Source organism: Leptonychotes weddellii, chromosome 6 (assembly GCF_054177405.1).
Source record: "Leptonychotes weddellii isolate Sample4059 chromosome 6, ASM5417740v2, whole genome shotgun sequence".
Taxonomy (NCBI): Eukaryota; Metazoa; Chordata; class Mammalia; order Carnivora; family Phocidae; genus Leptonychotes; species Leptonychotes weddellii.
In genome coordinates, this window is record NC_138374.1 from 36523253 (window position 1) to 36536652 (window position 13400).

General features: G+C 49.8%; 1 protein-coding gene across 1 annotated transcript in view; it reads right to left on the reverse strand.

The window, feature by feature from the left end:
• Window positions 1-682: 682 nt before the first annotated feature.
• Window positions 683-13400, reverse strand: part of WDFY4 (WDFY family member 4) — a 236720-nt gene continuing 224002 nt past the window's right edge. Inside the window, exons 49-53 of the mRNA XM_081823086.1 lie at window positions 10169-10348; window positions 8069-8251; window positions 5951-6035; window positions 2202-2313; window positions 683-1148 (exon numbers count right to left, since the gene is read on the reverse strand). Coding sequence (XP_081679212.1) covers window positions 1082-1148; window positions 2202-2313; window positions 5951-6035; window positions 8069-8251; window positions 10169-10348 — 627 coding nt within the window. The 3' untranslated portion in view covers window positions 683-1081. The remainder of the gene's footprint in view (window positions 1149-2201; window positions 2314-5950; window positions 6036-8068; window positions 8252-10168; window positions 10349-13400) is intronic.

Below are 13400 nucleotides of genomic sequence, written 5' to 3' on the forward strand. Positions count from 1 at the left end.
GGAGCTTCATTACCCTAAATCCCCATGCACCCACCTGGACTTGACTTCATTGAAGAGGCAGTGAATTTCCTCTCAAGGAGCTCTGAAAGGCTGGGGGTAGAGAGAAGACACTGGAATAGAGTGATGCCTTCAGTGCCCAATGACGGGACTGAGAGTGACCCATGCTCTGGAAGGCACTGGAATTCCTCAGAGGGGCTCCACTAACTACCTCACCTGCCATATTCTCCGCTGGAGGGCAGAAGTCACACAGCAGCCCAGATTCTTCCAGGATGAGCTCCAGCTCCGAATCGGCATGTGGACTGGGGCCCTTGACCTTTGTGTAAGGATAGGCTCTGGGAAGAGCCTGCCAAGCCCAAGCCTGTTGTGGGGTACAAAGACAGGGCAGGCATACCATGGTGGGGTGTCTCTCCCCCATCTCCCAGGCTGGCATGGGCAGCCTCATGTCCACGTCCTGTGGCTCAGCCACAGAAGTAGGCCTCCTGAGTGTGGCCCCTCACTCCCCATGAGCCCCTGTCCAGCAGGCAAGCCTGCAAGAGAGCCAGCTTCCACAGAGGGAGACGGGAGGGCCTGAGAAACATTCTTGAGAGTGGGCTGTGCGTCCCTGAGGGCTTCTTGCCTTTCTAGGTACGGGAGGCAAACAACTGAGTGGAAGAGGGTGGTGATTTTATACTCAAAAGCCCTCTTGCATCTGGAAAATAGTTGTTTTAATAAAATAAAGACAATCCAATATTTCCCATTAGTTTCTAGTAAGCGACCCAATTTTTTTTCCCCACGTAATGAGCCCTCCGTAAAGGTGAGTCCTGTGAGTTCGTGGGCAGCTAGTGAGCAAGTCACGGTTTCCAGATCACCGCTCCCAGGCTCCCAGGGTGCTTTCCTTTTTATAGAGTGCGTCCTTGGACAATCCAAGGCCAAAGTCCCACGGGCCATGGAGTGGTTCAGGGTGTGCGTCTCTGAGGCCAGCAGCCCCTTCCTCGGGGGAGACTCTCCTGAGCCCCAGGCACTGCGTCAGCCCACATTTGCGGGGTGCTGCTGCAGCTCAGGACACACGCTGCTCGGCCAGACTTCCACCGTCTCTTTCTTCCTACCCTTCTGCAGACCAGCAGAATATTCTCCCCTTCTCATCGCCGACCAGGAGTCTGGTCTGGTTTCTTGGGAAGAGAAGGAATAGACAGGAGCGTTAGAGCCAAGTGTGAGTCCCACTTAGCCCAGCCGGCCCTCAGGCAACTGTGACACAGGGGGTTCAGTCCAGGACCCCGTGGGGCCTGCACCTGGCCTCCACCTGAGGCAGGGGGAGGGGCTGGGAGAACTGGAGAATGTTTTGACCCGGGGGGAGGGGGACTTTTGAACTAGGAGGGTTGTGGCCTCCTTCGTGACTACGGAGGGACACTCCAAGATGTCCAGGCTGCAAGTGGCAGGATGAAGCCCAGACTTTTCTCGCCAACATCTCCAGGTGTGCCTGATGTCCCCCCAGCCAAACGAATGGCAAGGTTTCTAGCAGAGAAGTAGGGCTCTGGACCCTCTGTCCCTTTGCCCATGGCCCACCCTAGCCTACCTCACTTCAGCCTGGCTTCTAGAACACTGTGTGGGTCCCACCACCACGGACCCTGAGCCACCCACTCCAGGGCAGTGAGGGAAGAAGGGAAGCAGCTCTCCAAGGTCCATAGCCTCCTGAGGCTACACTTCCTAGTGTGTGGAATGGATTAATGATAGGAAGTACCACTTACTGCCACGGGGTAGCTGTGAAGAATAAAATGCTCTCTATCAAGGGTAGTGTCTCAGACTCGGCTATTCTACACTGCTTTAGAGCTTTCAAAGGCTTTTTTTTTTTTTTTTTTTTTTTTTTGTGACGTAGGATCATCACTACACCAAATGTTATAATCGGTAGTGAGCCTCAGGAAGAAAGTCTCTCTATAGCATGAAACTACAAAGCCATATACTTTTACCCTTTAGATTTCTTCATGAATTCATGGATATTTGAGAGCGAGCGAGCAAGAACATGTGCGTGTTAAAAAAACGTCCCAGGGCCCGACATGGGCACCTTGTTTGCCTCTTGTGTGTGGTGGGCCCTCCCAGGTCCCTGTAGTAGTGAGACCACCTTCCAGGGCCAGGCAGCCTGAGCCTAGAGCTGTAGGGGGGGGCCTTTCCTAGGGGTGCCCCTGGCGCCCCCTGCTGGAGGCCTGAAGAAGCCAGGCCTTGGTTACCTGGACAGGGCCAGAGCTGTCACTGCAGGGCTGGTCTTGCTGGGCTTCCCGGTCAAAGCAAGGCTGACATCCAGCTCTCGGCACAGGGCAAGATTCTTCTGCCACCTGTGACCTGTGCGGATGGTGCAAGGGAATCGTTCGAAACCCCGAGTGGGCTCACACACATGCACATGTACGTCCACATGCAGGGCCACAAACACATACACACGTATTTATATTTGTGGTCAGCAACTTGTTAAATTGAGGGGGAAAATATATTTAATCTTGGCCTGTGCTGTGTCCCAATTTAATTTGCAGCCTGTGATAGTTCCATGTGCTGACGTGCTGCGGTATCCATTGTGTACCAAATTGGATTTGTGTATTATTGCTTTCTAAATTGCATGCCTAGTTCAGCAAAATTGTTCATCAGTGTTTACTGGCTTTATGCTTAATAAGATGCCCCACAATACCTTGCTGCCAGGATGTAATGCAGCCCGTAATTGCCTAGTAAAAACAAATTACATAAAGTCGGCATTATCAACTTATCTAAATCCTCTCACGCCACAACCAATAATTAAATGCTGAGAACGTTTTTTCAAAAAATATAACTCAATGATTGTTACTTCACTCATTTTAATGACTGCATTTGGGGACAGACAGTAATTCCTTCAGCATGGAAGGGTGAGATGGAGACACATGGGCAGGGTACATCCCCGCGAGGTCCCTCGGCGGCCGGGCGGGAAGATGCCGCTGCCCCAGCTGGGCCCAGGAAATGCATGCGCATTTTGTGTCCGTGCAAAAGTCCAAACAACAAGCCTTCCCCAAGCACTTTTTATGTACCAGGTTGAGTCCAAATCTACGGGGTGATTCCTAAAACGAATTGTGCTCAACGGGGTTGGTCCTTGCTTCAAATGACAAATAAATGAATTCCAAGCAGAAATTAGATTACATCTGTACACAAATGCAGCATCCTTAATATCTTCAAAGATCTCCTCTCTTTCCCCTTACGACATCTGAGGGATGCAGCGATATACACGCCAACAGGACACGTGTGCAAATATCTATGTGTCGTGCCCAATACTGTCGCTTTCCAGCAAAACCGTTTCGAGCAGTATTTTGAGAACAGCAAGACCTCCACTGGCTTGGGTTTGCAAGCCTTCACATGGACTTGCTAGCTCCATACTGTGGCCCAGCCTGGTTTTCATGAATGTGTCTGCGCCCTCATGTCATTTCACCTGAATCCTCCCTTGAACTGTGATCACAACCCTGGCACGTAATTCTATTTGACAGTGGTGACCTCAGGCAGGTCAGGGCAAACGGCAAGGGAAGGATGTGGACCTGGGCCTGAGGGGGCTCTTGCCAGCCTGAAACTGTCTTTGAGCTCCCTAATGTCATCAGCTGGTATATGGCGGGGGGGGGAAGCTCTTTCAAGCCTGTGAAAATTATAAGGATGACCTGCATTTTGTTGAGTAGATTCTTGTCTATGTCCTATTATTTTTCTGTCATCACGTTAGGATGTACAGGAGCACCCCCATCTCACGGGGGGGGGGTAACTGAGGGACAGAGAAGCTGTTGGGGACAGAGCCAGGTCTAGAGCCTTGTCTCCTGCTTTTTATCTCATTTTCCATTGCTCTGGACCCCACTCCCAATGAGCACAGTCTCAGCACAACTGCTGATTCCGAGTAGAAACCCATGAATACGCTGGCACTTCCAGAATCAGCAGAATGTCTCTGACGTGCCCTTTGTTCATCTGTCTTTCCATCCACGCAGCGTTCTTGTTCAGACATCCATTTATCTGCCTTTACTTCATTGCACCACCATGGCTCCAGAAGTGGGCAGTAGCGCCCACGCCGGAACTGGCATGCTCTCGGGCAGGTGTACCACAGACAGGGTACACCTGGGCAGGCTAGAGAACAAGGATCCTGTGCTAGCTCTCTTCCAAGACCGTGGCAGTCGGGGAGGAAGTCCGGGCCCTGCTCTCCAAAGAAGTGCTGTCAGTTTCTTAGAATACACAAGCCCCACACATCTTTCTTTTTACTCTGAGATGGGCTGATGCCCTGTAGTCCCAAAGACCCTTGAGACACTAGGAATAATGAAGTGAATGTGGTTGTAGATCCTTGTGAGGTCACCGCTCTGGGTCAGCCCAGATTATTGACAAGTGTTTCCGGACGGCCCTACTTTGAAGGAAGGGATTCCCTGTGCAGAGCCTGGGACCTAGTAAGGGCTCATCAGATGTCTGTGTATGCTTCTGTGAAGAAAGAACCATAAATGGATGACTAAATGACTCAAGGAGGTGTGGAGTACATTCTAGAAAGGAACTAACTGAAAATGGCTACTCTTTTCAGAAGGCAGCCCTCAGCACTCTGGAAAATTCTCTCCCATGAAAGATCATGGGTCCTGGGATGCAGAGCAAGCCAGAGAGACTCATGATGACAGGAGAATCCACACTTCATGGTAACACGTTTCCTGTTGTCACAGACACCAGGAAAGATGTCTCAGTCCTGGGCCAAAATCTTCGATGAGGATAGAGCTGAGAAAGGTTTGCTGCACTGGAGGAGGTGACGGTGGGGCCATTGGGACAGCTGTGGTAGAAGGGAAGGAGGTGACGGCTTTGGTGGTGACCTTTGTGTCTATGGTCGGGGGTGGTGCTGTCGATAGTGATGCATGGCAGCATCTGTGGTCGAGGTCAGTCTGGCAGTGTGACGTGAGTCTGAGGTTGGTTGTGTCTGCTCTCGTGGCAGAAGTGAAAACTACAGTAGTCACATAACTTTGGGCAAGTTACTAAGCCTCTCTGTGCTTCGACTTCCTTATCCTACACAGGGGTGTCAGAGTAAAATCGACCTCACACGGTTGCCGTGACAAACAAGAGAACTCACGGCAAGTGCGCACCATGGAAGCCGCTCCTGGCCAGCCCTCTCCCTCCGGGTTCCGAAATGGTGGCCATGTCAGTTGTGGTACCAGCGGCCATGATGGCAGAAGAAAGAGCAGATTTCCCTCCTTTAGGCCCATCTGCCACCACCCAAAGAGGGCTTCGGAATAGTTGCTCCCGTACTTTGGTGCACACCACACTTACCTGGGGACCTGTTGGATATGGAAATCTAACAAGCCCCAATCATTTGCTGGGGTTTAAGGTAGGAACAGGATCCAAATCTACATTTTTAATAAGGCTCCTGGGCGATGCTGATGCAGAGGACCCCCAGACCCACTTTGAGGAGCTTGCCATGGGGTTGGGTGGGTTGAACCAGGATCCACAGGGAAGGCTAGGGCACTATGGAACCACTTCTTCTCCCCAGGCATATGGCAAGGCCCCTCCGTGGCCCCTCCTTGCTCCTGTCTGTAGCCTGGCTGTCTAGGCAAGTAGGTATTTGGACCCAGGCCCTAGGCTGGGAAGTTTGGCATTGAAGAGTCATCCAGGCAGATGGAGAACATTAAACCAAGTTCTGCAAGGCGTGTCCCCCCCCCCCCCGCCCCATTCTGAAGCTCGGGAGGTCCTGACAACCACCATCACCACTGTTCACATGTCCAGGGAGCATCCCAGAGCTCACTGGTCCCTGCAAGATGGGGCCAGGATGCAACAGGACTTCTCCATGATGCTTCACATCTGCTAGGAGCTTGCAATAAACTGTGCTCTGTCCCCCCAACTTGGCAACATCCAGAGAGACTCGATGGCTTCCCTGGGCTCTGTACGCCTGAATGGCACTACAGGAGGGGAGAGGAGAGGGACGACTGAGCAAGGCAAGCGTGCCCCGCACCCTGAGCAGGGCAGGTACCTCTAGGGCTTGGAGGTGGGGCTGAGGTCTCCTCTGGTGCTGCCAGCCCAGGAACAGATGTCTTCATGTCCTCAGTCCTCCAAATCTGTCCAGAAAAGAGAAAAGGCCATGGCTGGGGAAATGATCCTGTCTGTAGGCTCGGGCCCATCCCATTCCCTCACGTCCAAGGGACTCTGAGGGAAGGTGTGGGAGCCTGGTCCCCTTTCACCTCCACTATTAGTGTATTCTCTGGGAAAGATTACTTGGGCTTCGGCCAAGCACAGTTCAACTTGGATGGGTTCACTCTGCACTCCTGTGACAGGGCATCTGCCCTCAACCTCAGCTCTAGGGGTGACACTCAGCAGCTAGTTTATTGTCATTTTACCTAGCTAATGCCCTCTCATCCTGCTGCCGCCATCCCTGGAGGCCTCCCTCCCCACTCAGCAGCTAGGGTTCCCCATCCTCTGTGTCTGGCTCTTGGTCCCAAGCCCTCTTGTGAGCGTCCTCTGGCTGACCACATATGGCTTCTCACTTGCTGAGTCTGGAAGTTCCGTAGCCAAAGGACAAGGACCAGCCTCCCCTTAATGCTTCTGTGAGCTCCACACCAGGCCTAGCACAGTGCTGGGCCATCCCAGGAGCTCAATTATCTTCCTGGATGAATGAGTGCTGAGGGTATGAAAGACTCCCACTCATGACGTGGGGGCCTGTGAAAGAAATGCACCTGCTACTCAGACAGCCCGGGCTCCTCTGACTGACCCACAGCGTGGACCGCACCCCACCAAGCCCAGGCCTCGCTGACCTCCTCATGTTCTGGCTAGCCCAGGGTGCCCGGCTCTCTGCAGAGACCATGTGCCCCTCAGAGCCCACAGATAAAGGCTTCTTGAGGGGCCTTCCTCAGTCTTATCTCTTGCTGTCATACAGCAAGCTTTCATAAATATTTGTAGAATTCAATGGGCATTTTCTTGAATACCTTGTGGCATATTTGACATTTCCTTTCATAAACTGTGGAATTCATTTGACAGTTTCTTGAGTTAGCCTCTGAATGATTCCTTCTTTACTTATTCCTTCATCTTTCCTGTCAGTCTCAGAAAAATTACCTTGTTCTTCTCCTTGTGCTAATCCTCACACCTCAGTGTTTGTTTCCTTCTCTTCCTGGTTTCCTGCTGAGGGAGGATGCTCTCCCTCACCACGGCCTTCCTAAGAGGATCCATGGCACTCTTTGATTATCCTGGTCATAGCATGCATTGCATACATGTATTTTCTTTTTCTCTTCTCTTCCAGGATATGAGCATCTTAAGGGCCTATTACCATTAAGTTCTGTGTCCCCTATGGCTTGTATGAAGAGTTTGGCCCAGAGCCAGAGTTAGGTGTTTGGATAGATGAATAGATGAACAAATATGTGGGTGGATAGATGGGTTCATTGATAAATGGATGGGTATATGGAAGGATAGATCACTGGATGGGAGGATAGGAACAAAGGAATGAAGGGAGGGAGGGAGAGAGGGAGGGAAGAAGGAAAGGAGGAAGAAAGGAAGGAAGGAAGGAAGGAAGGAAAGAAGGAAAGAAGGAAGGAAGAAAGGAAGAAAGGAGGGTAGAGGGATAAATAGTTGGGTAGGTAGGTAGATGTATTACCGGAAGGATGGATGAATAGATGGACATGTAGATGGATGAATGGATGGGTAGATGGAAAGATAGATAGACGGAAGGATGCATGGATGATGAATAGGTATAGAGATAAACAGCTGGATAGATTAGTGGATGGATAGATGGGTGGATGGATGGATGGACAAGTGTGTGAATGGATGGCTCAAATATTTCTTTTCAGCACTGGGCTATGTTCTTGTGCATTTGACCATTTGGCTTTCACACCTTGTGACAATAAGTGTTTATTTCATTACATGAGTGTATGTGTATATAAAATTATACATATATAATTTCATTTATTTATTTATTTATTTATTTATTTACTTTTTGCCTGGAGGGAGACTTGCCTTTGCCCTCACTTGCTGTGGAGATCTGGTCTGGTCTGCCACCTGGCTTGAAATGCAGCCTATAGATTTAGACTCTTGGAAGAAGTGAGCAGAACAGAGAAAAACACTTTCTTGTACCATGCCTTCATTTTGCCCAAGACACACCTACCCGAACCATGCCGTCTTGACTCCCAGTGATGATGACATTGTTTGTGTCCCATGCTGGCCCCTCCAACACGCAGCAGCAGGTTATGGCTCCTTCAGGGCCCCAGGCAGTGGTGATGCTGGCCAGGGGTTGTCCATTGACATTCCATAGAGACAAGTGGGCTCCCGCACAGGAGACAATGGTGCCCTGCAGCACGAGAGCCGGCTTTACTCCATGCTGGGGTCACTGCCTGCCCATCCGCCACTTGCTCAGACAGAGTTTGTACACCCAATCACCCTTAACCTGCTATCTTCTGAAGACTATCCAAGGTAATCCAAGACCTTCTAAGACACCTACTTCTTCCCAGATGACTCATAGGTCTGCTGTGTTTTCACACTCTGCAAATTCCTGGCTCTTTTCCTATTGCAATAATGTGTTTGGATACTGCTTTCCCTGACACAAGCTGACTGGCTCGCCCTTTGGACTCCTCCCGCAACCCTCTCCCTGACCATATACTGACTGGCATAGAAGACCCAGCTTGGAGACTGCCCCTGGCTCTGGACATGGGACCTATACCTGGCTGGCTGGCCCTCTACCCATGAAGAAAATCTGGATATCACCTGGTGGAGGGCAAGGACAGAGGTTTGAATGATTGTATATGACTCATAAAATTGGACAATATCCCTCTGAAGGGAATTTCTGAGGAAAAATGTCCCCATTGAATCTCCTATAATGGTTATGTCCAGAGTTTTCTTCTCAAGTCCTTGTCTATGTTATAGTCAATGGTGTAGTGGTCACTGTCACCGAGGTCTCATAAAACCAGCTGGAGCCATGCTTTTGAGCCTTGCCCTAACCACAAAAGGGATGTAGGCAACTCAGTGCCCCTCCATAGCCCCCTGGACTTGGCTCCGTCATGTCCTTTCCTGAACTGTTTGGTATAGAGTCTGCTTGAGGCCAAGGACCATGTTGATATATCTCTGCCCAGTACCCGGCACTGGGCCCAGCAGGCACTCAATTGGTGAACTCGGTTGGTTTCAGGACAAGTTGAAGTCAACAAGTTGTTGTCCTGATGTAAGTCTTCTCTGAGGACTGAGGACATTATTCTATATGGGTTTTATGCTCTCTCAGATCAGGGCTTTTTTCTTTCCTAATGCCACCAATTCATTCGTTCACCCACCATCCATCCATCTATCCAACTATCCATCCACTCTCTATCTGCCCATTTACCTATCCACCCACGAATTCATCCAAATATCCATCCACCCACATACCTATTCATCCATCCATCCATCTATCCACCTATCTACCTGCCACTCATCTGCCTATTCATCCTTCAATCTCCCCATCCATCTACCCATTTATCCATCTATCATCCATCCATCCATCCATCCATCCACCCTCTATCTGCCCATGTAACATTCATCCTTGATTCAGGCCTACCTGGAGAGCACTTTTGACTAAAGTTGGTACCAGGAGCCTTCTTGATCATCTCCCCCTCCTTCTATTAACCCCTTGCCCATTCTATCCATGTGCTGGACTCCTGGGGCTTTCTGTGAGCAGATGCAGAGGCTTTGAATCCTCAGGGAACCCTGTGCCCTATGATGGAGATTCTAGCCTGGGAGAACCTCCATATTGAGATTTAGATATATATTTCTCTAACTCTCTCTCTTCTCTCTGTCTCTGTCTCTGTCTCTCACACACACACATGTTCCTGACAGGCTCATCTATGGTAGCCAGCACTGAGGGACAAGCAGAAGCACTTCCTGCCATGGAGACCAGAAGCACCTGCTGAGTTAACACTCATTTGCAGTCAGTGAGCTGAATTAGTCAGTCAAGCCCAGCAGATTTCTTACCAGAGCCAACTTCATGCTTGTGCCAGAACAGACACTTCCCACCACCCCCACCACCCTGAGGGAGAGAAATAAAAAAGGAAAAAATAAAATCTAGACCCAGATGCTGCCCATGCTGATGGCTCCACTCTGTCTGGGTAAAGAATACTCCATACTATCGGGAGCCTCTTCACATTCTTGGGTGGTCAGCCTCTCTTTGCCCCTGGGTTTTCTCTTGGGGCACTGCACCGTGCTGCCAGGCAGGCTCCCAGACATTGAGAAGGCAGGGCCTTACTGAGACGTCACTGATGGCGAGAGCAGAGATGCCTTCTCGGTGGGTAGGCAGGCGGGCCACGTGGGTGAGGTGATCCAGGTCCCACAGGATGCAGGTGCAGTCTTGGGAGCCACTCACCAGGAGACTGAAGGTGACCGATGCTGCCAGGCACGTGACAGCCTGTGTGTGTCCATACAAGGCCTGGAGACAAGAGGCAGACCCACAGCTTATGAGAGGGACTCTCAGTCCAGCTACTTGGGGAGATATCCTGTCCTCCTTTTCACTGTTGGGTCCCAGAGGAGAAAAGAGAGATTCAGGGTGATTCTGTGATTCCAAAGTCTGTGGTATGTGCGCACGTGTGTTTGTGTGTGTGTGTGTGTGCACGCGTGTGTCCATGCTGGCCTCTCAGCTCAGTTCCATCCATTTCTGGGAGTTGGGGCCCAGCCAGGGTGGATCTGCAGTCCTTTTATCAACCGAAACAGAGACCAGTAGCACCCTCTTGCTGTGTGCTCAACTGCACTTGTCTTCCATCTAGTCATAGGCAAGGACACTGATTTGCAAAGTGTGGCGTTCCAACCAGGTGCATAAGCATCATCGGGGAACGTGTTAGAAATACAAATTCTTGGGCCCTATCCAAGACCTACTGAATCAGAAACTCTGGGGCTGGGGCTCCAAAACATGGGTTTTCACAAGGCCTCCAGGAAATGTTCGTGCATGCTCAAGTTTAAGCATTACGCCAAGGGAGCCTCGGAAACAAATATGCCTCTGCCCACTAAAATGGGAAGAGGGCAGGGAAGTCAGTTCATAGTGAAAAAAACATACGACTTTTCATGTGTGATGGGTCTGGGTTCATAGCCTGTCTGGCCACGTGGCAGCAGGTGACTCAGGGCCCTGGTCTTGGCCCTCCGGTTGGCCTGTGCTGGGTCTGGCCTGGTTCATAGATGCCCGCGTATCCAAATAGGGCCAGAGCCCTTGCTCCCCTGGACGTGTGCCAGAGGGGCTGGGGTGATCTGACACCCCCAGGCCCACTGCTGCTGGCAACAGTGTGGCTTCAACATCACAACTGTCCCAGAAGCTTCCAGGTAAGCCGGATCTGAGAACTCCTGTGTGTGCCCCTGCTGGCGTCCTTTGGAATCTGCCAGAGAAGTGTGGAGGTGGCATTCTGAAACGTGATTACGCTGGCTGGTTACCTAGTGGTAAATCTCCACCCTCAGGACAGATGACTGCTCACTCATTTGGATCAATGAGGCTGAGCATCATTTTTCAAAGCTGTCACTTTGCCTGGTCACCACAATTAAAAGTTCTGCCAGGGTTTCCTGTTTGTTTCTAATAGGTCTTAATGTGGCACCAACCAGATGGTGCCGGCAAGGCTCTGGACGTGGCCCACAGAAGATGGTTTGGGTCATCTTAGGAGACTGGAAACTATCTAAATGAAGAGAAAAACAGAGGCTTTGACTGGAGCTCTGATGACTAAGTTCTGACCTCAGGGGACACGGTGATTCCAAAGCGTGTAAGCCGGGGGACCCTGCAGTCAGGGCTGGGGATTCAGAAGGAGCTCTGAGCCCAAGTGCCTACATGTGTGCTGTCCATTAATGGGGCCAAGTCTGCTGCTTTCCGAGAGGAGGCCCTGGAGAGTGAGGGGGACCAGCCGGCATGCAGGCAGTGTCCATCCACCGTGAGGCACTCAGCCACCCGCTTCGGGAAAGGCTGGGGAAATCAGCGAAAGAGGACAGCAGATTTAAATGTGTTCTCTACTGGCTCTTTTGTTTTCTCAGAATACGGTAGTCCCCCCCTTATCCATGGGGGATATGCTCCAAGACCCTCAGCAGATGCCTGAAACTGTGGACAGTACCCAACCCTATGTCTACTGTGTTTTTTTTTCCTATACATACATACCTATGAAAAAAATTAACTTATGAATTAGGCACAGTAACAGATTAATAGCAATAACTAATAATAAAGAATAGTTCTAACAATATACTGTAATAAAAGTTATGTGAGGGGCGCCTGGGTGGCTCAGATGGTTAAGCGTCTGCCTTCGGCTCAGGTCATGATCCCAGGGTCCTGGGTTCGAGCCCCACATCGGGCTCCTGGCTCAGCAGGAAGCCCGCTTCTCCCTCTCTCTCTGCCTCTCTCCCTGCTCATGCTCTCTCTCTCTCTCTCTCTCTGTATCTCTGTGTCTCAAATGAATAAATAAAATCTTTAAAAAAAAAAAAGTTATGTGAATGTGACCTCTCTCTCTCTCTCTCGAAATATCTTATTGGACACTGTACTCACCTTTCCTGTGATGTGATGATGTGAGTTGATGAGATGACATGAGGGGTATGACAGGCACCGTGACACAGTGTTACACCAGTACCGACCTTCTGACAATGAGCCAGAAGGAGGAGCATCTGCTTCCAGGGCGGGGTTGACCGCAGGTAACTGCGACCATGGGAAGTGAAACCAGAACAATGGGGGGGAGGGGACTACTGCAGTACCTGTCTATATGGCCAGTTAAAATAACTGCACGATGTCATCATACCTAACTAAAGTAGCAAAAAATAAATAAAATAAAAACCTCTGGAAATAACTGCTCATGCTGGACACCTGTTGTGAGATGGGCACTCTGAGTCGTCGGTGACACGGTAAAGCTATGGATAAAGCATCACATCCCTGCTTGGTAATTCCACTTCTTGAAATTTATTTTAAGGAAACAATTAATCAGAAGCAAACAGCAATCTATATAAGTTGTTTTCTGCAGCACTATTTAAAACAGTTAAAATTTGGAAGTAATGTAATTGCCTAGTTTTAGAAGAAATGGTTTATTAAACTGTGGTGCACTGACATAATAGAACAATTGAAATGTAATTTTATGGAAATGGAATAATGCGGAACAAATGAAATGTAAATTATAGAGACTGTGGAAAAGCAGAAACAATTTGATAGGCTGGGCGAAAATAGAATAAACATACCTACACAATGATCAGAATGGTATAAATATGTGTATCTGGGCATGGCAGTATGCAACAAAACTTTTATAGGGATTGGAAAGAATTATTCAACTTTGAAGTGAATTTGACATTTGTCTTTAATGTTGTCATATCTTTCAAAAATAAAACCCTCAAAAAAACTGTTTATGAAACTACTTAATGATGATTTTGTCAACAAGTGGGGGGCAGATCACTGAGCAGCTGGTGGTCTGGGGGAGCCCCAAGGCCATGTCAGCTACCATAGGTAAATGAGAAAGTGTGCTATTTGGCCTAGGAAATAA